We start from the raw sequence: 21767 nt of genomic DNA, 5'->3' as shown, positions 1-21767 counted from the left end.
TATCAGGATTTTTAAGATTATTTATATCATTTTGAATCCATATGGGTGTGGTCATATAAAAATAAAATGATTAATGTATTTATTATCTATAATTTTGAACTACTCTAAAATAAAAGCCTAATAGTAATATCAAGTTAATAAAAAGCTATCATCATTCTAGATTATATGAGTTATGTGTGGTTGATGATAAACATTAAATTTATTTTTAAAATAATATTTGAGAGAGAAACATGCTCACATTTAATATATGTATTTTTTGTTTTTTTAAATAATAACGAATGGACATATATTAAACTATAAGGTTATAAAATTATATAGATTAGGCAAAATCAAGGCAACCCAAGCCTAAATAAGAGCTCCTACTCTAATTCCGTATTCCAATACATCACTTAGTTGAAATACTCAATCTCAAGTCTCTCTCTCTCTCTCTCTTTTAATTATAAGATAATAAGTCACAAATATTTAGATTATTTAATATTTTATTTTATTCAATTAGTCACGGGTTAATTTTTTTTATTCTAAATTTCTAGTTATTTTCTTATAAAAGAATTCAAATCATTAATTACGTAATATGATATACATCATATTGCTCCTCAATTCATAACACATGGAAGACATACCTGCAATGATTGTTTTGATCAATTGCTTTGGACGAAACAATTATTATGACAGCCTAAAAAAACAAAACAGAAATGAAACATGATTGAATTAATATTACCATTTAGGCGATTACTATAATTTTTTTTTCTCTGGCTTAATTTTCTTTAAAATAATAATTATAATTCCACTTGGTGACTTCAAGAAGCAAGAGCAACAACAAAGGTGCCATGAGTCAAGTTATTGGTATATGATCAGATAGATTGTCCAAATTGGCCAGGGGGAGTTGTTAGAATCATGAGATCTTTATTGCCTCCATGTTTTTAGCTTTCTTCTACCTATCCTAAACCTCCCCTTCAATCTCTTCTTCCCCAGGAACTTCAACTTGTTTCAAAATTTCCTGGAGGAGCTAAGAAACGAAACAGAAATCCCACCTTTTACATCATGCCTTTTCACTGTCCTTGTATTGTATTTCTCTTCATTGTTTTGATTTTTGAAATCAAACCAGTTGCACATTCATTGCCCTTTATAGTTCTTCATGGTAATTGTCTTCTGCTCCTAAGCAATTTCTTTTTTCTGCCCTTTTTTGGTTTATTATTTGAGTTTTTTAGTGACCCATTCTTGTATCTTGCTCTTTTCTCTTTCTGGGTGTGTTAATTTAGTCAGATAAAAGCTTATAATGGAATATTTTGGAGTCTGATTGTGTCTATTATTAGATTAGAAAGTATTGTTCTGCTTCTGTGTAGTTCACTACTAAAGTGAATCATACTGTTTTCCTTTTCCTTTTATCTTTTATGAATGAATGGAAATATAATTATATTATAATGTTGTTAATGGATTTGGCAATTGGCATTGAGCAGTGACATTAAAAAAATTCTGTCCAATAAGATGCCTTGACACCAACACTATTTCGATTTAATATGTTTTATGAAGAATTTGAAGAGAGAGAAAAAGTGAACTTTTGTGGGTATTAACATAAGCTGCAGATTAGGAGGAAGATGATAGGAGAACTTAATCTGCCCTCGCAGACTCTTTTATTTTATTTTATAGGAGAACTTAGTAAATAAAACATAACACTAAAAATCAAGATTTACATGTGAACATGCTGCTTACTGGAAGGAGAATAAAATGAAATCTAATTCCACATTCGAGAGAAATTATTGTATTAGGAAAAAGATTGTAACTTTTATGTTTTCATACCGGGTAAATCATGTCGTTCAATGTAACACTAAAATAAAAACTATAGAGAATGAAAGTGTTTGATTTACCTGCAACTGTTCTTATATTATAGAAGTTAATTCATAAATCAAGGACAGAGGGCATATGTTGCAGATGTATTCAGACTGGCTGATTATGTAAACTGGAGCTGGCAAGAAAACAACTGTTACTTGGAGTGCATAATGTACTGAGTTCTTGTGATAGGACTTTCTTATTATGGCAGATAAAGTATTACATAGGTTTTCATCCCCGTGCATGGAGTAAATATGGTGCAAAGCTTGTCTAGAATACAAAATACATATTACTTAGCAATATTTGGATGTTCAGCAGATTTCAGACACTCAAACTGTTGTGTGTGAATTATTTGTCTTTAATTCAGAATTTGAAATTAGATGAATGCTTTTGTTTCATTCTGGGTTTTTTTTTTTTATTTTCTTTTGGGTGATTGTTTAATTTAAGTTTCACTATTTCCAAACCATTGGGCTTTGGCTTTCTATATTAGTTATGTTAGTTAACCTTTCTTATTGACAATGCTTGCCTGGCTTCGTAAATTTTGTCGAACCATATAACATAATAGTGGCTACTGTAGTTCAATGACATTCTGTTTGAATTTGTATTTTTACGCTTCTGTGATTCATTGGTTTTTTTTTTTTTTTATTGTTCCTTTTATGGCAGGCATTGGAGATCAATGCAAGAATCGAGGAGTAAAACATTTCACTGAGGAACTGACAAGCATTTCTGGGTCTCCAGGATATTGCTTGTATGCTTTTCTACTTTCCTATCTTCATGTCATTTAAATCATCCTAATATATCTATTTTTCTACTGATCTAATTCATTTCTTGCTATTTAAACATTGGATTGTATTAAGTGGCCACTGAGAATGTGAACCTGTTAAATTTTTATAAAGTTTTTTTGCTACAATCAGCCAAACTGAATTTCTAGTAAACTAAAGTGCTAAAACTTGACTTTTATTGTCTTTCAAGGCAAAACTTGAGAATTTCATTCTCTTTTTTTCTCCTTCCCCCCTGATAATTCTTACAACATGAGCACTAATGGGTAAATTATTTTCCAAATGTGGTTCCATTGCATCAATTGCTTTTCTTTGTGCAGAGAAATTGGGGATGGAGCGTGGGATTCCTGGTTTATGCCTCTTGAGGAGCAGGTAAATTTAGTGGAATTACTACCAAGCCTATCATTTTTGATATAGCATTCCTGACTTTCTTACAATTTGAAACATATAATGTGTTTGCAGACAGAAATTGTTTGTGACAAGGTGGGAGAGCTCTGTGGGTAATTATGGTTACTGTTTTTTTTTTTATTCATTTTATGCTTGTTTGACCACGAACATATTTGTTTCTATACCTGAAGATCAAGCAAATGAAAGAATTGAGCAAGGGCTACAACATAGTTGGTCTCTCCCAGGTAATTTATGGCCATTGCATTATTTCCACATTGCACATATTTGTTTGGAACATTCTCTCCGTTGATGTATATTTTTTTACACGGTTCAAAGGTGCCTCGTTTTATTATATCATATCCTTACTTTTTATTAACCCTTTTACCTACATGACCTGATTACTGTTTCATACAGTAGGAAACCAGTAATAAGATTTGATCAAGAACAGTCCTACAAAGCTGTAAAGGCAAATCAACTGCATTTTTATCCCCTCATCAGAAGTCAGAACATGATAATGAAAGTGAAGTGCATATGTGTTTGTAGGAGTTCATACACGTGTATTAAATATATAAGGTCTCCCCATCTTGATTACCCAACTATTGCTATGAAGGTTTCCTAAAACAAAAGGGAGAAAGAAATCAATGCCATCCCTTCATTCAAGTAATTTCACATCAGTACATGTGATCTGAACCCTCTCTTGGAAATTATTCATCATTTTTAGTTCAATTGTTTGTTATTGCATCTTGTTGCCTCTTAAGAAAAATCGTTGGTTGTGCAAAGCCCATTGTGGGATCTGGTCATGTCATTCTGTGTTTCTCTAGAAAGAGAATGAGTTCAGCTAAGAGAAGGCTTTCCTTTGGATTATTGACTAAATGGAAGAATCAAGCTGATCTCATTGTTTGTAAATGCTGAATGGAGCATCAATCACTCATTTCAACAGGAGTTCGTACGAATGGAATTTGTCGTACATTTTTCCTTGCCATTCTGTTAATCTAGGATATTCTCTACTTAAAATATGATAATGGCACTTCAATCTTTTTTGGTTGGACAGAGGCCTAGGGAGCCAAGTACTAAGAAGCTTTCCCCCCTCTTATTACTTCAGCACATGTAGTTTGAATCACTCTCCTCAATGCCTTCATATTTCTCATCTCATCCTGCTAGTCATTCTTTCTTTCATCATCTGTTTATGATGTGATACTAATTTTCTTAAGAGAAAAGGCTATGAAAAAAGAAAGCAGTGAGGAAATTACAAAGTCAGGCAAGAGAGAGAAGGCAAAGATAGAACCAGAGAGAGAGAATGAGTCGTATTTACTTAACTGAATATTCTATTCAAGTGCGGCTCATGCTTGTAGGCAATAGTCCAATTATGTTATAACATCAACCAACTCTCTCAGCAAAACCAACTAATACTTTCTAATTAACTAACCTCCACAAGTTTTGGGCACCTGTTCAGTATAAACAGCATCAGTTTTAACCATTAGCTTCATGCCATCTGCCTCTCCAGAATTTGTTTCAGCTTTATGGTGAGAGATCACAAGTTTTTCTACTTGTCCAGAATGGTTTGCATTTAAAGTTGTTCTTGTAATGAGTAAGACGGATGATTAATTTCAGCTACTGGCCTGCTTATTTGAAAATCTTGCGGAACTGTATTGATGTAGCATATCTACCATAAGATCCATAACTTTTCAGGATATTGCAATTTGTTGTTGTAATGGTTTTTAATTGGTGTACCAATCTTATACACTTTCTTGAGGATAAAAGATGGTTCTGGTATTTTCTGGGGAAAAAAAATGGATGAATAAATATGTAAATAAAGTCAAGAAGAATGCCTGTCTTGTCTGCATTTATTATGTTTAATGATTTAGAGTTTGTTACAGGTTGTAAAAAAATATGGTTTTGTTACCTTATTTTGATGGTTAGACAACTTCTGTCTAAGTTGCTCATTCCTTTTTTTATTCCCTTTCACTTTTGGTTTCACAGGGCAACTTAATTGGTCGAGGTGTGGTCGAGTTTTGTGATGGTGGACCTCCTGTAAGCGCAACCTCTATATGAAATTCTTTAGCTCTCCCTTTTGGAAATACTATTACTGTATTCCACAGTTCCTTTTTATTATTGCATTGAGCAGTGTTGCTTTAGGTTGATCAATATTTGACAGATCAATGTTCTACATAACATTCTGAAAGTATTCTGTAAAAATACATTTTTAAATAACAAATAACTTCTCTGTCTCCAAACAGGTTAAGAATTTCATTTCTTTAGGGGGACCACATGCTGGCACTGCCTCTGTTCCTCTTTGTGGGGTAAGCTCTTTCTTGGTTTATCCTTATTTGTACTTCATCAAGATGTCTCTTAATATTCTTAGAAATGCCTTAGCAGGGTTTAATGGGAAAAATGCTTTTGAGAATCAGCTTTAAAACCACCGAAAATACAGAAAAGCCCTTCAAATTATCTATTCCTATTTGTAATGATAGAAAGTGGAAGCAGGTTCCACCCTTGCTTCAAATTGCGTGTTACATCTTCAATCAACTCTTATGATGAAAAAAATATTTTGCGCATGGCCTTGTTTCAAGTTGCAATTACCCACCACCTTAGCTGTATATAAACTTGATTTACAAGTTGTAAAAGATCTATGTGGTTAAAAATATTGTTAAGCTTCTCAACCAGACAATGTCAAAGCTACTATGTTAAAAAGTTTTGTTGTCTCCCTTCTATTTGGTAATTGGTAGGAAGACTGCACTGTAATCGGACCTGTGTTATTGAAAATGAAAGGGCCTTTCTGACCTAAATACTAGTGGATATTCATTGTCATAGATAGGAGATAACAAGTTTCATACTTACAGAAGATTAATCACAACTTTCTCATAGATAGGAGATAAAAAGTTTCATACTAACAGAAGATTAATCACAACTTTCTAGCTGTTGTTTTGAAAATAATTCACAAATGGCATAGCTATTTTTTGCAAATTACCGCATATGAATTTTATGGGACCGAGCACAAATTCATGGAGTTGAAATTCAAATGTTGGATTTGAGTACAAAGGGATGTACTTAATGCATAATAAATAAAATTTAAGGCACAGAGGAGTCCTGATTGTTTGGTTCGTTGGTTTGGTTGATTTTGGGGGAATTTCTAAAGGGAACAAAAAAAAAATATTCCGAGAGCAGTGCCATCTGAGTGAGTACCAATTTAAAACCAAAAAACTTAAGTTTGGTCTTGGATTTATTTTGCCTTCTGGACTGATTGAGATCCAAAACTTTTGATCAAATCAGTTGACACTTGAGGCTTGCTGTACTTTCCAAACAAAAATCCTTATTTGTGACGTTTATATTAGTAGTTAAGCATGAAGGGAATGCCTTTTATTAAAAATGGTATCAAAATATTTATAGAGGTTGTGGTTCTCATTGTAAATGATGATGGATTCTTGAGTTTCATCTTAAGTAGTGACCCTGTTTTTGAATGAGTTCATCATCGTACTCTTTACAGTAAGGCCATTAAGCTAAATCATTTTTGTGATCTCAGATCAAGTTTCAGTACTCTCTATAGTTTTCCATAGCAAAATGTAGATTGGTTAATGCATTTTTGAAAATTTTAAATTGAACCATAAGGCTGGTTTTTAGGTTATAAGTTGAAGACAAATCAAAGAATTAAAATGTGTCCATTTGGTTCTAACCAAATGATCCTCATCCTTATAAAAGTGTTGGACTGAAGATAGAGATATAGGTTGAAGAATAAAATTAGAGAGCAGAAGGAGAAAGACAAGAGGTTGAAATACAAAGGCACGAATCAAGTTTAAATATACAGGGTAAAACACAAATGAATTGCACTGAAGGGCATGGGGTTTTATGCACGATACAGAGTCAAAATGCAGTAATATGGACTTCAACTACAAAGGTGTGGAATTGACACAGGTCCAAGAACTGCTTATGCATACATTTATGAAGGCATTATTATGGTTTATTATATATTAGTTCTTCTGAATGTGGGAAAGCACCTATAATAAAAAATAAAAAAACTCCTTTTTAGTTTCTTTCTAAGGGTTCTGATTAATTTGTTTAAAGTGACTATGCTTTTGCAGTCTGGCATTTTTTGCATACTTGCAGATGCCCTAATGAAGTCTGAGATCTATAGTGACTATGTCCAGGTATGCATCTATCTCTAGGGTTTCTTTAACTTTTGGAGGAGCAAAGAAAAGGAATTTTTTTTCCCTCTTTCATTACTGCTGTCAAATATCTTTCTCGTTCAAATATCCCTGAGAAGGCTTGACAATTTAAAGTTGACATGTGGAATTGCAGGCTCACCTGGCTCCCAGTGGCTATCTTAAATTTCCTAATGTGAGTAGCATGCTCTGTTGATGTATAGATACCAAAATGAAGTTTCTTTTGATTGCGTGATCTCTCTGTAATCAATTTCTTCAGGAAGCCTGTATGGTTGTGCAATAACACAGAAATCTATAGCCTGCTTGGGCCAATTTATTGTTGGTTTATGATTTTTTCTTTTTTCGAAGTGTGTTTTCATGGAATCAATCTTATAAAGGATAGCCATTATAAATTGGTTTTGTTGTTTCCTTAAATTAAATTGTTTTATACTAATTGGGTAGTGATAGCTCAACATCTTGATATGAGAAATATTTCTTGATTGGTAGGATATTCCACGCTACTTAGAGAAATGCAGGTTTCTTCCGAAGCTTAACAATGAAATTCCCGAGGGAAGGAACACAACTTACAAGGAAAGGTTCTCTAGCTTGCAAAATTTGGTGCTTATCATGGTGAGAAGAATTTCCTTTTTTTCTTAATATAGCATTACTTGGTCCCTTTGGAAATTTTATTCTTGATTTTGACAGTTGGTGGAATTCTAATTGTTGCTTCTTTTTTTTTTTTTTTTGAATTTCAACAGTTCGAAAATGACAGTATTTTGATACCCAAGGAGACATCTTGGTTCGGATATTATCCAGATGGGGCTTTCAAGCCAATTGTCCCAGCAAAAGAGGTATAATCTGTTTTGTAACAAATTTTCAAATCTAAATATGTTTCGTGGCTGAGACTTCTGCATAAGTTATTGAGCTTGATATGCAGAGATTTCTGCATAATCTCTGTTCAACTGAAACAAACAAGTGAATAGCACAAATTTATGAACTATAAGTTCCTCTGTTAAGAAAATATATATATATATTTGTGCAGGAGCTTAGCTATCGTTACCTTTTTTCTTTTTCCTCCATGCAGACAAAGCTTTACACCGAGGACTGGATTGGTCTCAGGACCTTAGACGAGGCTGGAAGAGTTCATTTCGTTAATGTGTCAGGAGGTCATCTTGGAATTTCTAAGAGCGATTTGAAAACGCATGTTGTGCCTTTCTTGGTGGATGAAGCTTCAGTAAAAAAGTATAGCAATGCCAGGGTGCATAGACTTCCAGGCACAATCACACAAAACTACCAAAGGAAACAATTTGCGGGCAGCTTTAATGACGAAACACCTTCTTCGGTAAAAGACATTTTCAGGGAACTAGTTGGTCTTGAAGAGGAGAATGATTCAAATTGATTTATGAATATGGAATATCGAAGCCTACGGTTATTTGTGCTTGACCCTTGACAGGGATCATCAACACGAATAGTAAAATTATTGTCCTCTTTTGCTTTAGCCTTGCTATACCAAATACATTCTGATCAAATCCCTTAATGCCTGCCATTCCACACAGCTCCGGGATTTGGCCTGTATTGTTGCGTTGAAAACATGAATTACGACTTTACACAGTAACTATTGGCATCGATGGCGTTCTTAGATCCACTATTTTGTGTCTCCTTGCATCTGGCTGGTCATTTGTGCATGAAATCCAGGTTGTCCAGGAAACATATCTGACACGTGCAGCTATAACATTTGCTAGCTAAATTGGTTCTTGTACGTCATTCAAGATTGAAGAAACATAATCGATTAATAATTTATTGATTACTTTCCTGTTTTCCCAGCCTGCTCCCAGTCGCCGATTGAAACCCGCAATAGTTCTGTGCATATCCACTCATGTTAGTTTTTGATTCTCCTTTCTTTCCGTTGCACGCCCTTCTCATCATCAACCTGGTGGCTCTACAATGGTACGTGCAACCAGTATGGCATGTGTGTGAGTTTATTGTGCACTCAAATAGTATATTGCGGCCCGGGGTGAATTTCTTGCCCTATATTTTTGCGCCCTCTTTATTCAGATTTGCTGGACCTGGGGCTCAGCGTATTAAATTAAAAAGAAAATTAGAATCCATCGGTAAAATCACTGTGGCATGTAAGTGAGTTTACGGTGAACTCATATAGTATATACTAGGTTATTTCACAAGCTACGCTGGGAATAGGATTAAGAAAAACATGATCTAAAAAAATAATGTTCAAGTCACGAGAAACTCTTTACTATTGTCGTTAAATTTGTTAGTGATTTGAAGGATATAACTTCACTTCACTTCACTTAGAAGGTAAGACGAAAGTGTGGTGTAAGGATTTTTGGTAGGGAATCATGATCTTACTAATTGGGAGGAATTTGTTTGATCTATATGTACAAGGTTTGGCAGCAGAAATGATTTAGTAAAGGAGTTTAACAAGCTTGTATAGAACAGAGGAGTATGTTGAATGATTTGAGGAGCTTAAGTTATTAATAAGCAATTTGAATCCTTCACTTCCACAATTAAATTACATTTCTAGCTTTATTAGTGGACTTAAATATGACATTGAATGAACACTGAAGATTTTAAAACTGACAATCTTAGTACAAACATTCGATTAGGCCAGGTGGGAAGAAGAGTCTAATTAGGCTATGCCGAGAAGGAATAGAACATCTCCTTCATTCAATAACGGAATACCATTAGGTAAACTTTTTTCCAATACTCCTTATACTATAAAAACTGATGTGACAATAGGAGGAAAACGAATGCATGATTCCTTATATGAACAGAGGAGAAAGTTAGGGCAATGTTAAAAGAATAAGGATAAACTTGTTCTGTGCCATAAATGTAACAAAAAGAACTTGAATATGATGAATGGTGTAGATGAATAAAAATGATGAATTTCTAGAAGTAGAGGAAGGAGATAGCAATAAGATGATGTCTGGTGAAGATCGAATAGATGAGTATGGGTTGTCACTAAATGCTTTGGCTGAGAATTATGCTCATAATACAATAAGGATTAAAGAAAATTGTCAAAACAAAAACCTTATAATTATTATTGACAGTTTTAGTGCTCATAGCTTTATAGATGAATATGTAGTTAAGGAAATTAGAACTACTATGGAGAAGAGACCACTATGCTAGCAGTAACTGTTGCCAATATAAGTGTCATAAGGGGTAATGTGTTCTGTATAAAATGTTGATGGTTAATGCAAAGTTATAAATTTCAAACAGATTTAAGATTTTTAAAGTTATGGAGGTATAAGATGGTTTTGGGAGTGGATTGGTTGAGAATTTATTCACCAAATTCTGTTTGATTTCATCAAGATAAAATTGTCTTTTAAGAAGGAAAGAAGGATGATTGAGCTTAGAGGGATACTTGAAGAGGCTAGTTTAAGGATAATCAAAACATTAAAAGTGCATAGGAGTATGGAAGAGGCATTATATGGCTTTGTAGGGGCAATTCTTCTCAATTGAAACAAGAGAAGAATCACAAGAAAAAAAAAAAGTGCATCCTAAGATTAAGGCTTTGCTGACAGAATTTGAATAAATATTTGAAGAACCAAAACAATTACTTCTAGTAAGAGCATTTGATCACAAAATTCCTCTAATTGTAGATGTTAAACCAGTGAATATACGACCTTGTAGAAGTTCATTTATACATAAGAAGGAAATTGAAAATCTAGTGAAAAAAATGTTTCTTAATAGGATAATTTAACCTAACAGCAGCCCATTGGCCTCTCTAGTTTTGTTAAAAAGGACAACAATTAGAGGTTTTGTGTGGATTATAAATAGCTTAATGAAATAACAATAAAAAACAGGTTTCTAATTCTATTAATAGATGACTTCTTGGATGATTTCTATGGATCTCAGTGTTTCTCAAAGTTGAACTTGACGTTAGGCTGTCATCAAGCAAGGATGCATACTGCTAACACCATGGGTATTATGAATTTAAAATGATGACTTTTGGACTTACAAATTCCCCCGCAACATTCCAGGCATTGATGAACAATGTATTGGAGCCATTTTTAAGAAAATTTGTTTTGCTTTTCTTTAATGATACCTTAGTCTACAGTTCTACCTTTGATTTACATGTTAACCACCTCAGGTCAGTACTGGAACATCACAGAACATCATCTATTTGCCAGATGATCTAAATGTATATTTTGTAAATATCAAGTGGAGTATTTGAGGCATATTTTATCATCTGAAGAAGTTTTCATAGACCTTAAAGAAGACAATGACTAGGTTGCTTAAGAAGAATAGATTCAACTGGAATAAACATGCACAAATAGCTTTTGGAAAACTTAAAATAGCTTTGTGTAAGGCACCAGTTTTGGAATTACCTCATTTTAAGAATACTGTTGCATTGGAGATTAATGCTTGTGCTACAAGAATAATGGCATTACTCAAGAAGGAAAATCATTGGCTTTTCTAATTAAAGCTTTGTGCTCTACACATTTAGGGCTATAAATATATAAGAAGGAATACCAAGCAATTTTAATGGTAGTAGACAAATGAAGGTATTATTTGGAGCATTTATTTGGAGCATGATAAATTTATGATTAAAACTAATTCTGAAAGTTTGAAATATTTGTTAGATTAAAAAATTTATTCTCTCATGCAAAGGAAAGAATCGATAAAGTTATTAAATTACGGCAATAGATTCTCCACAGATTCTCTATAGAAAAGAAAAAAAGAATAAAATTGTTGATGCTTTAAGAATATTATTGCGATTATTTTTCAAAATATATTATATTTGAAAATATATTAAAATAATTTTTTTATTTTTTAAAAATTATTTTTAATATAACCATACCAAAATTATCTGAAAATATCAAAAAAATATTAATTTAAAAAATATTTTTAAAATATAAAAATAAATAGGACGAAGTTAAGGTAGCTGTTAGGAAAAAGTGATGATGGATAATGTATCGGAGGACAATATCGACGCTAGGGAAGGCCAAGGTAGCTGTAGTACCATGATAGTGATATTGCCAACATGGTATAAAGAGACCATGGAATCTTGCATTGCCAACATGGTATAAAGGGATCATGGAATATTACAGAAATGATTCTTAACTACAAGAGGTTATTACTGGAAAGTTAGTAGGAGATAACAATTCTTCTAAATATAGTTTTGCTGATGGGATGCTCAGGTATAAAGAAAGAATTGTGGTTGGAGATGAGGGTGGCCTAAGGATAAAAGTAGTCAAAACAGCTCATGATTCTTGTATTGGAAATTATACTGGAATTTAAAATTCTTGTGAGAGGCTCAAGTTTGTGTTTATTGGCCTTTAATAATGAAGAAAATGGTGAAAATTGAACTGGTTTTTGATTTGGTTAGGTTAAAAACCTTAAAAAAGTAAACCCGTTATTCCCTGATCTTGCCTTCCAACCCAGACTCCACAAGCCCGCTGCCTTTGTTTGATCCCATGATTTCCAGTCCTGAATTTTCTCTTTTTTCCAAACAAATGATTCTGTCATGCTATGTTTTGATGCGCACATGTTCACATTGCACAGCCCTCACGAATCCTTTTTTGATTTGTCACAAGTTAACTCATCGCCTCTTCATCGCATGATGATGGCTAGCACATTATTTTGCTCGTGAAGTGGATGAAGAACAAGAAGATAACTGCCAAGTCTGCAATTTTGATCTCATTCGCAAGCAACTGTCCTTCAACTGCCCTGGGAACTATCGATTTGCTTGCACTTTTGCCATCATTCATGACTCTATCTACATTTTCAGAACCTTGATGCTTGGCTTCATCTCCAGTTAATTTGCTCATGTCACTTCCTTTCTTTGTGTCCAAATTACTCTTTTTTTTGTCAAAGTTTCTTCTCTTTTTTTCTAACTCACTTCTTTTTTTCTTCTTTTTTTCTTTTTTTTGTTCAAATTACCTTGATGCTTACCTCATTCATAGATCTGAGATTCGTATCTATGAGTTGAAAGGTTTGAATGATCAAATCTACAGTCAGTAATAAGAACCAATAGGTCTTCAAATCATTCATTTGAAAAAATAAAAACTCTTTTTATTGCATGATCATGATACCTCTAAAAATCAAATTTTTTTATCAATGGAGAAATAATATCATCATTTTTGTTCAATAAAATATCAAAGTAGATGATTGACTCATTCCATACTAGAAATAATTGTAGAAAATCTTTTGATAACATGGATTCCTCTTTCACCATCAAATCTTAGGGCTCAACCCTGGATAGGCAATGAAAACTGCCAAGCTGAAGTACAATAAGGACAAAAAGAATTTACGATGGAGCGGATAAATACATAAAGATCAAATAAAACACTAATGATAAAAGTACTATGTTGGGCTGACACTGACACTAAGAGATGAAAGCTAGGGGAACGAATGGAATTATTAAGTACCCCAGTAGTTCTAGCCATAAACAATGGATTTCAAATGACCCATGCAATGTTTTAGCTAACACATTAAGTATCTAGCCTAAGAAGTATGTTAATAAGAATGAAGCTTAAAGGAATTGATGGAGGCTCGCATAAACGGTGGAGCATATGGTTTAATTCAATGCAAAATTAACTTTAGGGGGTAAAACATTTTATTATTTCTTACCTACTATGAATTTATTTTATACATGACTACCAGACATTTTTATTTGTCTCTTTTGTATCCTCTCCTTCATTTCCTAATTTCTCATTCACTATCTTTTCTTTCTTGTCTCCTCTATTTCCCAATTTCCCATTCTCATTTCCCTGTTTGTCTCTTTTGTCTCCTTCATTTCCCAATTTCTAATTCTCTATCTTTTCTGTTTGTCTCTTTTGTCCCCTTCATTTCCCAATTTCTCATTCTCTATCTTTTCTATCTTAGCTCCTTTTATTTCCCACTTTCCCAGTCTTTTCTGTTCTGTAACATGTGATAGTAACTAGGCATTCATTACCTTGCAGACATTCTCATCAACAATTAATATTTACTGATCCATTACCCAGCATTTTGGAAATTATAACCTTCAGAATGGCAACATTTTAACTTGAAATTTCTAAAGCGATTACTTGATATTGAATTTTCCAAAGCATTCCATACCAGCCTAAAAAACATGTGACTAATTAGAGAAATATCTCATTTGCTCATCATCTCTTAGCCCTGGCTGTTATAGTCCATCAACCCATACTTTCCTAGAAAGCTCACAATTTGCTGGTTTAGGATTAACATAAAAAAACAAGTAAATCACATCACAAAGCATGAAAGCATGTTCTTCCGCACACAGCACCATCATTAAGGGTGTATTTGTTTTAACCACACTTTCATAAAAAAATTTGAAAACTAGTATTTTTAAATCTTTTTAATATGCTAAAATAAAAATTAAATTAAATAAATATTATTTTAATACATTTTAAAGAGAAACAAAAAACAATCACTACCATAATACCAAATGCATATATTGACCATAATGCTCATGTTTCTTGCATTGACTAGAGACAGAACAACTCGATATACAAGGGATGCCAGGAACCGAAGTTCTTTCCTGCGTAGTTGAACATTATTACTTTCAGAGATTAAAAAAAAAAAAAAAAAACTTGTCGAACTAACATGCAATTTTACCAGAGCTATTCAATACACATGGATGTCGACACTGATAGCTCCCAAGTGATCCGCCCTGATGGAGCAGCTGTTCTTCCTGTTTAACTGCTTCCCAACAATCTTTTGGTGAGCCTGGCAGCGGAGCCAGAGGCAGGATATTCTTGCCAGTGCTGCCTGACCAGCAACTCGAACACGGCAGACAACACTTAGGTCAGCCCATATCTCACTTCCCACAGGCCCAGATTCAATACTTGGATTATATCCATCAAGATCTGCTTCTGTTACAACAACTACAGAGCCATCATCAAATGGCACTATACCCTGCAGAAGTGCTGGCCTTGGAGTTCTCAAAACTAAATCAGTCAATTTGAAGTTGTGATCGCTAGTGTCCACCTTTAGATAATAATATTCTTGAACAGCCTGCATTTACTAACAAGAGCTAGTAACTAATCAAGGATATGCATGAACCTTGTTAGAAAAGATCTAGGAAGTTCTAACATGCATTTTATGGACTTTGGTGAAAATATTAAGTTAAAATTATCATATCATTTTTTCCTTTCAATTTCCTTGGTTATAGGAATCAGAAGGAAAAGCAAAAATGCCGCATAAAAGACCAGAAATTCTAACTATCAAATTCTTGTGTACTCAGTTTCATGAAGTTGCGTAAAATCTAAGCATGAAAACTACAATTTACAAATGAAATTCTTAACTTCTTGAGCTAAATCATAGCGAAAACAAGGTCCTGCCCAAGCATACCTGCCATTGCGCAGATGCTAAAAGCACTCTTGGTCGGATTGACCTCACATAATTATATGCAGCATTAGGTGTCATCTGCATGTGGTGCACCTGCACTTTAAAACACAACTTTAGAATAGCTGCAATGAAAAAGAAAACCTACAAACTTTTGAGTTTTGTATTGAGTTGATGACCAGGTAGCATATAACAATTGTTGTGCTGCGTCCCCGACCTGCTTTGCAATGAACATATGTAGTTCGTCCTGATGATACATTTTCTTAAAAGCAAAACAAAACATAAGCAGCATCAGAATCACAAGAACAATAACTTCACCTGCATGTAAAAATATTTGTTGTCGCAAAGCACAAATGAATCTCACCATGAATGAAGGCTACAGCTTGGCATATATCATTTAAGGACGGAGCAAAGCAGTAGTCTCTTGTGGGGATCACCAGATGATCAATGCCATAAGCCTACCAATAAATTTGTAAGTAAAAATGTAGAAACTTTAAAAATATTGTGTGGAATTTCATATAAATGTATGCCAAACAATGAGAATTGACAAAATATAGAAACAGACAATTAAACTACAAATGCAATCACTGGACAAACAACACAGCTGAAATACTAGGTGGAAAACCACGAAAGCAGACAACTGTCCAGGCGGGCAGTGAAGGCTCATTTAGTAGACAGCAAGTGAGCAGGAAGCATGTGTTAATAGCTCTTCACATAACATGTATCAGCTATCTACCACCAAGGTGACCAGCTCATAAAAATATGAACTATTAACACATGCACCCCTATCAAAGGATGGTGAGGATAGAAAAAAGGCACTTACATGGTATAAAGAAGTTGGCACTAGCGTCTCGTATGGTTCATTCAGTGTTATCACTCCACCAACACCGAGCCCCTTCAGGCATGGAACATCAGAAGGGAATGGAACAGCACCTAACAATATAAACTGCAAATAAACATATTAGACGAGATGAAATTGAGAAGGCTACTTGATATGAAATTCATTACACAAAGGCACAAGTAAATTTTCAGACAACTCCAAGAATCTTGAGCTCAAAGAATATGGCATAATACACCTACTAATGATATTAACATTTTCAAACACATCATGTAACCAGAATAGACAAATGGAAAATTGAAAACTCGTTTACAGATAATCCATGAGAAAAAACTGCAACCATGGTTCACCAAACAAGAACATTTAATAAAAAAAAAAAAACACAAGCATTCTTAATAAACCTTAATCCAAGTTTAAATTTTACAAGCATAAAGAAAACAAGTGCAAAAATAAAGTTGGCAAAAGATAAGGGAATGAAGTTAAACTCCCAAGCAATATTGTCACTTGCTTTGAGACAACTCTTTAATAACTGGCCAATCTCCTATCCGAAACACACACTTCTTTCACTTAATCTACACATACAGACATCAGAACTCAACCAAAAACTGAAATAACCCCATAAAAAGAAAAAATACGAAAAAACTTATTAGCGTCAAAACACATGGCAAGCATGTAAAATCCACCCACCCACACAATCTACACAATCCTATACTTAACACCCCCAATTAAACCAATCTCCACATATAAAGCAAGAACCCTCATACATTTCATCAACACATGCCATATTAAACACACACACATACACAAAAAAACATCAAAGAGCTCCAAAAGCAGCGGGGAAAAAAAACACTGATCCAAGCATGAAACAGCGAAAATTATACCTCATGAACTCTATCCCACCAGCGAAACTCAGCCTGGACCTTATTCCTAAAAACATTATAAAGCAAAGTTGGGTAAAACAAAGCCCGAGCTCCAGCTCCAATAAAAACCCGTTTTGCATTCCACGCAATAACGCCTTCACTCTCCTTATTAGCACCCACAGCACGCAATTCCTTCTCCTCCTCCCCTCTCTCCACCTCGCCTCCTCTCAATTCCTCAATTATCATAATATCCCCGAATTATGACACCAAATCAATCACAATCACGTCCAAATTCCTTCTAAACCCTAATTTACAATATCTCTATATACTATATACCTGAGTGAATCTATGGGTATTTACACAATAGTTGACCAAACTGAAATCTTCACACCAGTTAAAATAAAAACCCTAAGTTTTTACAGAGATTACAGAGATGGATACTGATCTTAGGAGAACCGATTGACTTCGAAATAATTGAATTGGGATTTCTAGATGAAATCCCATCGTCAGAAAAAAAGAAAAAGGGGTTTTGATCGAGCGGTGAAATCGAGATGGTGAGATCGTGATCGATGAGAGATGGTGACCAATTTGATTTTGTGAAACAATTTTTGGAAACTAAAACCCTAGATTGCCTGGATTCCACTCCTTCCTCTTTTTTCTCAACTAACTTTCACTAACAGAGAAAAGGTACCAGTACAGGAATTTTAGAGATTGGGTTTATGGAGGGAGGTTACATTGACGAGCGGGTGTTAAGCATGGATTTCTGAAATCTGATAAATGGATGACACGTGGTGATGGGTGGATATGGGTTTTGAAAAAAAAATTGGGTACGTGTCATGTTGGGCCCATGGGGTGGATATTGCCATCACTTTTTAAGATGGTCGTGTATTTATCTGTATTATATAGGTATCCTTTAACGGATAATATTTTTTATTTTCTTATGTTTTGAGATTAGTTTTAGGTTATATTTGGTATTGGGCTCTAATCTAAAAAATTTAATTTTTTTATTTTAAAATTATTTTTTTATATTTTAAAATCATTTTAAAATATTAATATAAAAAAATTTAAAAATAAAATATATATTATTTTAAGATATTTTTATATAAAAAATATTTTAAAAAACAATACCCACCTAAGTTTAAACAAACACTTAATTTCTCTTGTGATCTGTTTTGACGTGTGAACCCAAACTTAAACCATGATTAAGGTTGGAGCTCCGTGAGATACCTTGAAAAGCTTACTCCACATTCCTTCCATGTTAAGGTGGGTCCACTAGTAGCCAATTTCAAGACTGCTATATTTTTTTATCGCAAAATATTACGTATTTGTCTTGTGTTTTGTGATGAATTGACTGAAATTTTTTAAAAAGGATAAGAAATATGCAGCCATTAATAATTTACTTTTTTCTTTTCAAGTAAAAATTTGATTATAAATTTAGAATTTAATGTATATAAGATGTAAATTTTTTTAAAATATCAAAATAATAACATTTTCAATTAATTTAGTTAATCTAAACTAACTCATGATTCAAATTATAAACCATACTAATCTTACTAACATTATTTATTTTTTATTTTATTGTATGAAAATAAAAATATACAAGAAAGAAACAAGATATTTAAAATAAGAAAAACTAATGATGGTTTGTTAAAAAAAATGATAATATTATAAAAAGACTTAAAAATGTAAAAATTAAATGGTATTTAATAAATTTCAAATATATTCTTAATTAATTTAAAAATTAATGAATTAACATATTTATAATATTTTAAATTAATTATTTAAAAAATAAATTAAAATAAAAAAAATAAAAACAAAAACAGGGCTTGCCCTGCCCAACATGGCTATTCCTGGAAGATGAGGGTTACGCCTAAGGTTTTTATTTTGTTTTCTTTTATTTTTAAATTAGTTGAGAAACTACTTGCAGAGGTGAGTGAGCTATCTCATATTAGGTTGTTGTCCAAATTTCAATCACCATCATGGCGTCTGCAAAATTAAGGATTAGCCTAAAAATTTATTTTTTATTTATTTTTATTTAAAAATACATTAAAAATCATAAAAATCTCTACAAACAACTTATAGCTTAAAAACACTCCAAAAAATAATATAAAAAATTCAACCGAATTAATAAATCTAAATGGATATTGATTTATTTTTTCAGACATGTTTATAGAAAAAAAAAACATTATAATTGAATTCTTTTTATCAAATAAAATTCTTTGACATCATGATTGGTTTTTTTTTGTTGCTAAAATAAATCAAAATTAAAATAAAAAAACTTTTTTTCTCTTTACTACAGTCCCCAATAATTTCTTCTCTTCTTTCTCAACTGAAGATCTAAAAAATAAATAAAATGAAATTTGAACTCAAATAAAGATTCTAAAAACTTTAAGACTAGCTCTGTATTTTCTTCATGTTTGCATTGTAGTCCTCTTTCTTTAATTTTATTTTTTCACTATAGTTTAAAACTTTATTTCTTGAAATTAGGCACAAAAGATTTTAATAAAAAAAAATTATGAGGATGAAATTAAAGAAAATAGATATTTAAAAAAAATAAAATGATTTATTATTTATATAAACAATAAAATACCTAGAGAATAATTTCATATCTTTTAATTGTATTAATAATGGTGATTTTGAGTTTATTAATTGTAAAAGATAATAAATTATGATTATAGAGAAATAATTAGTTAGTTGGCTTACATCTCATCACAAGATGGATTAAAAAAAATTTAAAAACTCAAAATGTGTACATACATTTGGCCTATTAAAAACTTTGGCCTATTAAAAAAAAGGTCACGCATGCATATCTGCTATATCTAACCTGTTTAAATTTTTTTTATCAATTCAAGGGCGAATGATTTGTCACCAATCTTTATTTTATATTAAAAAATAGAAATAAAAGCAAATAATATCTCATCTTCCTTTTCATATTTCAACTCCTAGAAAGACGCCTAGAAATAGATTTGTGCTTTTCTTAACCTAAAGATCCATTTTCAACCTATTTTATGCTAAACAAATCCTTATACTCTTTGAAAACCTATCTATCTACTCGAAAAACCATATTTCAATTCAAATACACAAAATTAATTAAAAAAACAAACTTTAGCTTCAAACCTGATCTATTTTTTTTTTTTCAATAAGATGGATTATAAACAACATCTTTGTGAAACTTCCCTTATAGAATAAAGCTCACCGACACTAAGAACCAGTTTGTTAATTATTGGAATGTGGACATTCAATGACTCTCTCTATTTCACATTTCCCCGACAACTCTCTCTCTCTCCTATCCAAACTATAGGACTAAAACATTAAGATCTCTGTTTCACATTTCCCCGACAACTCTCTCTCTCTCCTATCCAAATTATAGGACTAAAAAATTTGGCCTATTAAAAAAAAAGGTCACGCATGCATATCTGCTATATCTAACCTGTTTAATTTTTTTTTATTAATTCAAGGGCGAATGATTTGTCACCAATCTTTATTTTATATTAAAAAAATAGAAATAAAAGCAAATAATATCTCATCTTCCTTTCCATATTTCAACTCCTAGAAAGACGCCTAGAAATAGATTTGTGATTTTCTTAACCTAAAGATCCATTTTCAACCTATTTTATGCTAAACAAATCCTTATACTCTTTGAAAACCTATCTATCTACTCGAAAAAACATATTTCAATTCAAATACACAAAATTAATTAAAAAAACAAACTTCAACTTCAAACCTGATTTATTTTTTTTTCAGTAAGATGGATTATAAACAACATCTTTGTGAAACTTCCCTTATAGAATAAAGCTCACCGACACTAAGAACCAGTTTGTTAGTTATTGGAATGTGGACATTCAATGACTCTCTCTGTTTCACATTTCCTCGACAACTCTCTCTCTCTCTCCTATCCAAACTATAGGACTAAAACATTAAGATAAAGTTTTGTACCAAATTATAGTATTGTGCAACCCGGGGGACTTAAATAGAACCTAGCCAAAAAATTTAAAGGAAAAAATAAGTAAAAGGCACTGAAAAAATAGTGCCAATAAAGAAAAGCTCTCAAGTTTTGCCTGACTTCAATTTTAGTCTTTTGTTTTCAATTTTTTAATAACAAAATAATCTTTATATATATATAAGCATTAAGTCATTTCTTGTAAATCTATGATCGTCAATGTTTTCATGTATAAGTATATCCTTTATTTTCTCCAAAGTTTTACATTGATATTCTAGGAATTTTTCCATAATTAAAAATATGTTTTTTTTTTGTGTTTTTTAGCAATTACCTAATCATCGATACTTTTTGCTTACTAATTTATTATTTTATTTTATTCATGATTTTTAAATTAATTTACTAGTGGCTTTCATCTCTAATCATAATAGTTTTGTTATTAATTAATGTTTTTTTATTGAGGATTACATTATCTAACAATGATTTATAAATTTTGCATCGTGCTTTACATTATAAGTGTATATATATAATCATAATAATTTTCTTTTTAATTTATTTTTTATTAGGAATTATATTATCTAACCATGGTTTATAGGTTTACAAAAAAAAAACAAAGGTAAACAACTAGGATAGAGAAAAAAGCAGTGAGGCAGGAGACTCATCTACCCAATCAAGACAGGGATAGAGATAATCTAT

The 21767-nt window shown here is 32.3% G+C and overlaps 1 protein-coding gene, 1 long non-coding RNA gene and 1 pseudogene across 2 annotated transcripts; 1 reads left to right on the top strand and 2 right to left on the bottom strand.

Moving 5' to 3' along the window:
• The first annotated feature begins 763 nt into the window (after positions 1-763).
• LOC105130903 (palmitoyl-protein thioesterase 1-like) lies at positions 764-8774 on the top strand (annotated as a pseudogene).
• LOC105130904 (uncharacterized) lies at positions 8635-11662 on the bottom strand. Its single transcript, XR_843332.1, has 2 exons — positions 11476-11662; positions 8635-9059 (listed from the first exon to the last, which is right to left on the bottom strand). It is a non-coding gene; the product is annotated as an uncharacterized LOC105130904 (long non-coding RNA).
• Positions 11663-14522: 2860 nt separating this feature from the next.
• Positions 14523-17908, bottom strand: LOC105130901 (putative dual specificity protein phosphatase DSP8). Its single transcript, XM_011033629.1, has 6 exons — positions 17156-17908; positions 16260-16382; positions 15801-15894; positions 15616-15698; positions 15443-15532; positions 14523-15106 (listed from the first exon to the last, which is right to left on the bottom strand). Exons 1-6 carry the CDS (start codon positions 17378-17380, stop codon positions 14717-14719), a joined length of 1005 nt encoding a protein of 334 aa, XP_011031931.1. The 5' UTR covers positions 17381-17908; the 3' UTR covers positions 14523-14716.
• Positions 17909-21767: the final 3859 nt, after the last annotated feature.

This window comes from Populus euphratica, unplaced genomic scaffold (genome assembly GCF_000495115.2).
Source record: "Populus euphratica unplaced genomic scaffold, PopEup_1.0 scaffold43.1, whole genome shotgun sequence".
In the NCBI taxonomy this organism is placed as follows: Eukaryota; Viridiplantae; Streptophyta; class Magnoliopsida; order Malpighiales; family Salicaceae; genus Populus; species Populus euphratica.
This window is presented reverse-complemented; position numbering and strand designations above follow the sequence as displayed.